General features: G+C 48.0%; 3 protein-coding genes across 3 annotated transcripts; 1 reads left to right on the top strand and 2 right to left on the bottom strand.

Annotated features, from left to right (window-relative positions):
* Positions 1-235: 235 nt before the first annotated feature.
* Positions 236-2,263, bottom strand: DEU56DRAFT_762583 (uncharacterized protein; the record flags this gene model as incomplete). The annotated part of the gene is made up of 9 exons (XM_041350729.1): positions 236-374; positions 419-775; positions 799-817; positions 942-1,101; positions 1,460-1,711; positions 1,765-1,835; positions 1,928-1,932; positions 1,984-2,082; positions 2,145-2,263. 9 exons carry the CDS (start codon positions 2,261-2,263, stop codon positions 236-238), a joined length of 1,221 nt encoding a protein of 406 aa, XP_041200532.1.
* A 412-nt stretch (positions 2,264-2,675) lies between these two features.
* Positions 2,676-4,417, bottom strand: DEU56DRAFT_762582 (uncharacterized protein; the record flags this gene model as incomplete). Its single annotated transcript, XM_041350728.1, has 8 exons — positions 2,676-2,802; positions 2,857-2,860; positions 2,883-3,278; positions 3,337-3,468; positions 3,553-3,647; positions 3,852-3,940; positions 3,989-4,296; positions 4,348-4,417. 8 exons carry the CDS (start codon positions 4,415-4,417, stop codon positions 2,676-2,678), a joined length of 1,221 nt encoding a protein of 406 aa, XP_041200531.1.
* Positions 4,418-5,291: 874 nt separating this feature from the next.
* DEU56DRAFT_920537 (uncharacterized protein) lies at positions 5,292-8,135 on the top strand (the record flags this gene model as incomplete). Its single annotated transcript, XM_041358485.1, has 11 exons — positions 5,292-5,531; positions 5,582-5,696; positions 5,751-5,778; positions 5,835-6,000; positions 6,051-6,199; positions 6,248-6,642; positions 6,689-6,865; positions 6,913-7,051; positions 7,101-7,753; positions 7,801-7,981; positions 8,036-8,135. 11 exons carry the CDS (start codon positions 5,292-5,294, stop codon positions 8,133-8,135), a joined length of 2,343 nt encoding a protein of 780 aa, XP_041200530.1.
* Positions 8,136-8,874: the final 739 nt, after the last annotated feature.

Genomic DNA, 8,874 nt, shown 5'->3' with positions numbered 1-8,874 from the left:
TGTATCAGGCGCTACAGGCATAGGCATTGGAGGATCATCGTTTGTAAGCATATCGTCTGGAGCGGGTGTTTTTTGAAGTCCCAGCTTCAGCTATATATTATCAGTGAAATGTTTGAAAAAAAAATAGTTGGATACATACGGAAAACATGAGACACAAACTCGTAGTAGGGCAGCATAACATTATCGTTAAACTTCGAAAACGCGTGGTTAAATCGATTACCGAGTTTCGTTGACCCTACATGTAAGCTGCTGACATCAATCGCACCCCCATTTGATGGGTCAGGGCCACCAGGAGGACGCTGAATGTCCATCCTGTGGCCTCATGAAGCTCTCCGAAGAAAGTTGAGAGAATTTCTGTAAGTCTCGGTATAATTCTGTCTTCAATCAGCAAAGGAACAGGCATGAAGATAACACTTACAGATCATTGGTCACCTCAGATGATTTCCTCCCCTTCGCCGCCTCGCGCGCTGCTTCCCTCATCTCTCTCGTAAGTTGAGAGATTTCCTCTTTCACCTCAACGGACTCATTCTCCCAGCAGCGGTCAACATGCTTTCGGATCACCCGAAGGTTCGTCTTCTTGGGATCGGGGACGTCAGGTTGTTCTTTGATGGCTTTTAGCTCATCTTTAACGCTGGCCTGGACTCGAGTAGTATACTTTTTAGCGTAGACTTCGCTTTCCTTGAGAGGACGTTTCCGACCAGCTGTGGGTCCCTTAACGATATTGCTGAGAAGTTTGGACAGCCGAATTGCCCGCTGCAGCCGCTTTGCGGCCAGGCTTTGAATTACCATAATCATTACGGAATTTGACCGTCAGGCGCTGGATGCAATGTAAGTCCCCAATACCATGCATGAAAAATAAGAAATAGACCTTCTGAAGTGCGGCTTTGAATTTTTCGTTCTCCTCTAATTGAGCCGCGTGAGAACTTGATCCATAGGAATACCTGGAAACAAGGAAGCCCTCGCGGGCCATCGTTCCTCCCATTGTTCGAAGAAGGGTTGCCAAAAAGTGGTATAGTTCCCCTTCTTTTGGCATTCGAGGTAATCATCCTCAAAAGTTGCGATGAAGGCCAGTTCCTCGCTCAGCCATGTACGCGGCGCCATCTATTCGTGTTACATTTAGCATGCATCACATATGACTATACTTAATTATCCATTTCGTCATAACATACCTTTTTTTGGTTCCGTACGCGTTGTCACTGTTTGATGCCAAGGTTAATGCGTAATGCCAATACAGTTTTCCAAGCTCGGAATTTTCCGATTGTCACCGAGGCGCTCTGATTTCAAAAGGTGTTGAATCAAGTTCTATACTACCTAGTTGTATTTTGGGCTACTAAGGAATAACATTGTGTTGGGTAAGTTGATGATGTAGTCTATGCTGTTCATGCGCTTCAACTAAGGAGTCTACACCTAACATGGCATGACTAAACACGTCTTCTAAGTCAGCCAGAACCCTGCGCACATGAGACACAGAACTATGTGCCCGACTGAGGTCCTGCCCTGTCCCACATTCCTCAAGAACATCGTTTTCTACAGTTTGCGCACGCATAAGGAGGTCTTCCAACCCATTGTGAGCAGACCGCAGGACGTCCAACGAATCTGGCTTATCCGGGTTTGCTATGAAGAGCTCACAAAGGCCCTCAACCAATGCTGTGCTTGACGATGACCCAATAAGGACCTGCAGGCTGGCATCGATGTCATCGCATTGCCTGCCCTTGATCGAGATCATTTAGCCTTATGAACTACTGCCGAAATGAAATAACATACCATTTGTTTTGCGTTTGTTGTGTGCATCTCGTACTGAGCGCGCCGGTTTGAGGCTACTGGTATTGTCCAAGCTGGGCGATCAGGTAAGTGACAATATTATAGTTGTGCGAGAAACACGCCTTTGAATTTGATTTGTTTTGATATTTGATACGGATCTCCTCACGGTTACTAGGTATAGAATGTTCAATGGTTTGAGACATTGATATTTCAATGACATACCGAGCATAATAGGCTTTCCGGGATCGGCGTGCAGCTTCAATTTTCTCCTCTGTATGGTGTGAGCGTGGCCTTCCTACAGTGACAGGCCTATCACACAGCCTAGAACTTAGGTGACCTCGAGTCAGATGTTCAGATATTCAAGTGGCTGGTATGTATCTTACCTATCTTCCTTCCCCTTGTATATCTCCTTTTTTTGCGCACATAGCTTATCGCGGTGTAGTATCAGTGGGTCCACCATCATTAAGAGAAATAACAATAAAGTGAGTGAAGTACCGTGCATAGTAAGCTCGTTTATAAGCGTGCAGCTTCTGCCTTTTCTTCTTTAGTGTTGTGTAGACGTGGTCGTGCCATGTGCATAAAAGTGGGTTGAAAGTAAGCCAGTTGAGGCACTCAATATATGCGTAGGAGTTTTGAATGGCTTCACGTAGGAGATTAATTTGGATTTTTATGCGAATTTATCCTACCATTCTCTTACCATCCTTCAAAATTGAACTCTACGAATATCATGCCTACAGTGTAGGGTTTATATCTTAAGTTTAATGTTCTTGATAGGCATGGCGCTTGTATGCTCTCATTAATGTAATACTTGTTTGCAATATGTTTTGATCAGACGAAGCACACCGACATTCAAGAAAAACCGTTCATTTTGCGACAGCTATGGACATACACAAAATTCACTAAATAATCATGTGCTACAAGGCCTGCGAAGCATCACCGCGATCAATTGCACCCTTCACGATGTTTATCCCTTGCTCGATGGAATCCACCTTGTGGTAGATGGCTCGAGAGACACCGAGCACTTTGGGACCGGTTGCATCCCTACAATGAAGAAATGAGCTACTAGACATGAGAAATTCGGAAAATCCAGCTCACCAGCCTGAAAAGATGCCGATTGCGACCTCGAGTCACATAATAGAGCGGCGGGGTGGCATCAACTGGGACATTGAAGTAGGTATCGCGGTAATGAATCAATGTGGAATCATTCGCAAGTGCAGCAGCTGCAGCAGCCGCATCTTCGTCATCAGAGGAGTCGTTTTCCTCGTAATCGACATAGACAGTGACATGCCCTGCAGGAACAACCACAGTGGGAGCAGCATGTGCAGTTGCGGGGGCAGAAGTAGGAGTGGTGCCAGCACTATGGGCAGCAGCTGCGCCAGGAGAAGCAACTGGTGCAGCTTCCCTGGGACTGTCAATGGTTGTAGCAGGGGGGTCATCAGAGACAGCGGGAAGAGCAGCCAATGCCATTTCGGTGCTGCCAGCGGCAGGGCCCAGGCCCATTCTGACGGTGATGTTATCTGTAACATTGCCGAAGCTACATGAGTAATGAAAATATAAAAGAATCAACGGATTCACCATTGGATGTATCACCATCGGTGCCCGTGTCCGTGCCAATGTCTAAGGCCTGAGATAGTGTCTTTTGATCGTCGAGGGAAAGACACTGGAGAAGATTGATGAGACCGTCCAGTCGGACAGATACCATGGTATCTGTCCGACTGGAGGAAGGCAGTTTCTGAGTCATGGGAGTGAGTTAAGTGAGTACCTTGAATAGATAGATAATGTATCACTCACCACGTTCTGAATTTATACTCCATAGGCCGGCGGGGTCGGACGTCCAAGAAATGGAGGATGGGATGACTTCCTTGGATTTGGGAAATGGCGGATCACTGCAAAGTGCCAGATATTAGTAATAATCCACGTGGCACCAGCTGACTAATCTTGGCAAATCCATCACAGCTTCCATCAACATCGGAATCGGGGATCATCAATCACTGATCGATCGCGCTCAAGCTCTCATGTATGGTCTAGCAGGTAAGTGGATTCTCTAGTACTATCCACCAATCTTCTAAGCTTGCCCGACACCCCAGTACCAGAACCATTTCCGCGGCTCAATTCCCGTTCGATTCTTCTCGCGACGCAGATTACGTCGCGTTGTCCACAGCATGTGGCCCTTGATATTCTGCATCAAGGTCAGTCATAGTGCATATTACGTGCACAGCTGACTTACCCCTCGAAGAATCAGCATCTCCGCCGTCAATTTGGCATGCATGCTGTCGGTTAGCAAAATGTGAACATTCGACCCGGGCCACAACTTCTGGTGAAGAGGCCACATGTGGTCGAAATCAATAAGCATGGTCTGTACGAATGTGATCGTCTCATCTGAGGTAGGAGGCCACTGCATATACTGTGGTATATGATCTTTCAACCAGTCCTTCTGCACAGGCGTGAAAATCGGCCCTCTGGTTGGGGTTCGATTATATCGCATTATGTATGAACGAATTTCCGAAGACACATGTGCTGGGGGCGGATTGTGGTCTGTTTTTGAATGTCAGGTATGTGGCAAGATATCACTATCAATGGGCTCACTTCGACGGGGGCGCAACAAGTATTCAACGGTTGCCGGTGGGATGGCATTATCATTCAATGGTGTTACCATGATTCACGAGGTGGGTGAGGAGGGACAAATTTGTCCATTATTATATACTGGCGGGATCCTCCAATTACAAATGGAGGATCCTCTGACTACCCGACTGAGCTGACAGATTAACCACAGTGCACAATGCCCCGTGGTCGCCCCCCCAAGAGGCCTGCACTTGAACGGGAGGTTTTTGTCCCCGTCTCTATCAACCCCGAACCTCATCTTTTACGACTTCGTGCAGCAGAGATTACCGCTGAAGGGAGCACACGGCTGCAAACACACTATGTTGCTGGAATTCCCCCCGAAAATTCCATCAAACGACAACATATTTGGATAGATGACCGCGTTGAGCATCCCAGCGACTGTCAATTTGAGGACGAAACACTTACAGACGACATTGTTGATATTTGTTCCACGGAGAAGCGCAAAGAGACCCGCGGCAGTGGGTGTTCTCATTTGATATTCGTTTGGGCATGCTAACTTATTGGACTTAAGGACAGACCTTTGCTCGCCTGATTGGACAACGTCAAATCTTCCTGGACGAAATGCTGCGCCTCAATGGACGCGGGACTGAAGGTGTCACTTGCTCATGTGGTGCAGTATCGCCTCAATTCCGATGCTGTGACCTGCCATGGCATTCAAATATTCTGCCGTGAATGTACACTTCAAAACCACGTTCTTCATCCTTTGCATAGGATTGAGGTGTGTTTCATACTTATTTTGGCATATCAACGTATGACTGGAATCCTTGGTCAGATATGGAATGGGACTTTTTTTCAGCGTATCACACTCAAACAGCTCGGGGTTCGGTACAACTAGGCCATAACCCAGGAGAAAGGTGCTACAAACCTTCTCCCGCTGCCGGTGATGATTTTGTGGGTCATCGCACTCGATGGTATTCATGAAATCGCCCTGGACTTTTGTGGCTGCGCTTCGGCTCAGATTCGGGTATAATAAACAATTGTTACGTATGCGGTGGTATCCAGCCACAGTCTCAGAGCCTCGAACTGCAGCAACCTTTACGGTTCTGCAGCATTTTCATATTCTATCCTTTGAAAGCAAGGTATCTGCTTACGAGTTCTACCAGTCGCTCGCAAGGCGCACCGACAATTCAGGGTTAGTAGCAATCAGGGTGAGTATTTTAATTTATTCGTGCAACTGTCTGATGATGATATATTCTAGGATCGTTATTCCGCTTTCATGCGGATGGTACGCCAATGGCGTAACCTCAAGCACTTTCCCGCGGAGGAAGGGGGACACGACCCCGCTGGTGTCAATTGCTACTGCCCGAAGGAGAGTTAGCTGTTTCTCTGCCCCGCGTGCCCACAGCCCGGGAAGAATCTTCCACTAGACTGGGAGAAGGAGCCTCTATTTACCAGGTAAGATGTTGGTCGTCTTTCCCTGATTTTGCTGAGCTCACACGTTATCTGAGCAGATGGAAATATGCGCTGTTTGTTGCAATCGATGCGAACTTTAGATTGAAGCGCAAGGCGGTGTCTTCTGACACTGCTGACCCTAGCCTTAATGCTGGATGGGCGTATTTTGTGCACGAAGACTCATACAAATCTTACCTTGCAGATCGTGCTTCCGACAAGCAAGAGGTAAGTAACATGTTTTCAATGATAATTCTCAACTTAGACTTTTTCTGTAGCGAAGCACGTGTGTAAGCCACAATGCAGTTAACATGGCGGATACCAAGTCCTCCCGTGGGCTTGCTGCAACAGGAGTTGGGACGATCGACTGCGCAAGGCACGATATGAAGCTCCCAAACGGAGTTGGAGACCTGCAGAAGGGTGAACGGTATGTATTATATTGCATTTGGAATGTTTTAAGGCTGATGTTACTCAGGTACATTAATATGGACTATATCATGTGTTCTGCGCTCTTCATCCTCGCGATGTCCATGATCAACATATCCTACGACATCGCCTGCCAGTGGCACAAGAGACTCTGGACTCGAATGGAAACAATGCCGGAACGACTTTCTCCCCCCCGCGAATCTTCCCTCATACATTTTTTTGTGCCGAAGTTCCACATCCAGGCCCACATCGATAAGTGTCGCACCAATTTCTCTTTCAACTGGTCGAGGTACGTGGGCCGAACAGACGGCGAAGCCCCTGAACGGGGCTGGTCCAATATAAACCGAGTGGCATCAAGTACCAAGGAAATGGGACCGGGAGCACGCCGGGACACTCTTGATGATCACTTCGGTGATTGGAACTGGAAAAAAATTACAGCATTAGGTGAGCGGTTTCTTTCTTTCAGTCTCAAATTCTGACATAGACTTAGGGCGGACATTGCATAAGAAGATGATTGAAGCTGTAAAGTGGACGAAGGAGCACTCCGAAGCCCTCTTGGAACTGGAGAAGACTATTCAGCCGGCTCTTATCGCGCAGTGGAAGGCAGAGGTGGAATCCTGGGAGGAGGATAACTCCTCTCCGAACCCCTTTGAAAGCCGGTTTAACCGTAAGTGATCCTGGTGTTTTTGCAGTGGTTGTTCTAATAAATGGTAGCGGTTACACAGGCATCCGTACGACTACAACTCACTGAGCTTGAAGCTCAAGACCTTCAAGCTGGAATCAATGTCTCACTTCACACCGATGTCTCTCCAAGCGGATTGATTACATCGGGCATGGATCTCGAGGATCAACAGTAAGTTTTGTATTCATTGTTACACTACGCCATACTGACAGTTCTACAGGGCACGCTTAAGATCCAGTCTTGCCAATGTGTCCCTCCACGACACCGACAATCAGAAGGCCATAACACAAACTCAAATCGCCTCCCTCCAACGACGGCTTGATGCCTGGGCCCGCATCCAGGAGCTATACATGCCGGTTGTCTGTCAACTCCGGCATCGATCATCAGAGGCTAGTGGGAGGCCACAGGAACTCAAACCTGAAGACTTCAACCTGTGGCTCCCTTCGCAACTTCCAGCTGGCACCCCCGTAGACCTGACGCTCGCTGGCCACGAGTGGGAGCTACGCTACGCGCAGGCCCTCGATGCCCTGAACGAAGTTCGTTCCCACCTCCGGCTTCGATCCCACATGTACAAGTACAAGGATAAAAATGTCCGTGGTCAAGCGGGTTCCACTCGCGCCAAGAAAATCATTGATGCCGTGGAATCGAGGAAGCACGCCAGTGTATTGAAGTACAGACGTGCGCGCAGTGCCCTGCTGTCTCTTGGCCACCGTCTGGAGAAGTGCGGTTGGGAGCTCACCATGCGCCCACTTCTTGACTCCGATGTTAAGCCTATGGGTGACATGGAGCAGCAAGGGAGAGGAACCATCTCCTGGATTTGGTTAGACTCCCGTGCTGATAACAGCTGTACAGAAAATGAACGCATACAGGATTGTAAGTGTATGGTATGTTTTACTCACATTTATCTGACATTTTGATAGGTGTCCGCTTGGAATGGTGCAAGGCTCGTGCCCGCGCACACCGGTGGTCGGAGGAGGTGGAGTTATTGCTAGAAGAGATGAGACGAGTGCTGGTGTTTTTGAGATGGCAAGGGTCCTGGTGGAAGGAGCGCATAACTCTCCGAACGCTCAACTCAGCACCTGCACAAGAGGGACTGTCAGCGTACGCGTGTCGCCAGTCTGCACTGCGTGTGCTGCTGATAGCCAAGTTTCAAAGGCTGTGGAGTGATGTGCCTACCCTTGTCTCTGGTGGTGTCCTGATTCCAGAGAGCGGAGAGGTAGATACACCTACTATTGACGCTCCCTTGCAGTTATAAATATACATATATCGCGTGATTGTTCTTAATATTAACGCGGGGAAAGAAGCAACGCTGGAGAATGGTAAGGGCGGAGATCACAGATCGCAGAATGCCAAAAACGAGACCATCTATGATGGATCTCAAGTCACATACCATAGATCTCAGATGAATCAGCTAATAGCGCTTGGAGCAGGGAACTAGAGGGAGCTGCAGGTGTAATAGATTCATATATCACTGGGAGCTATGGCAGTGAGCAACTATTGTATCACATTTACACTACACTACCAGTGAGTAATATATCAATACCACGGCTACTGGTGTCGGCGGATTCATGTCGGCAGCTGCGGAGTCGCTGAAAAGAAGTGGGGAGGGAGAGTTATCCAGGCGCTTCTGGATTACCTCCAATGGAATCCGCCGTTTGAGTTCTCCGAGTCGTTTGGCCCTGCAAGATCAGTGACGTTGGTAGCGGCAGCAACATTATTCAAGCGTGAGGGTACTGTACCTTTTAAAATGTGTATCTCCGAGTCCACCAGTCTCCGGGGATGGTGAACGCAGACTATAGAAAAGTCAGTGGGCGCATGGTGAGTTTTTTTGTGGTCCTTACCGCTTGTTCAGCGAGGACATGTTTGCTTTCAAAAACTTAACGAGGTACAGTGAGTCAGTCATTTATATTGTTTAATTGTTTTGCTTACATTGGTGTCTACAAAACCTACATGTCCTACAAGACGCCTATGTAGGATGGTGCTGTCTAAGTAGG

Source organism: Suillus clintonianus (genome assembly GCF_016758775.1).
Source record: "Suillus clintonianus strain FC179 chromosome Unknown DEU56scaffold_267, whole genome shotgun sequence".
Classification (NCBI taxonomy): Eukaryota; Fungi; Basidiomycota; class Agaricomycetes; order Boletales; family Suillaceae; genus Suillus; species Suillus clintonianus.
This window is presented reverse-complemented; position numbering and strand designations above follow the sequence as displayed.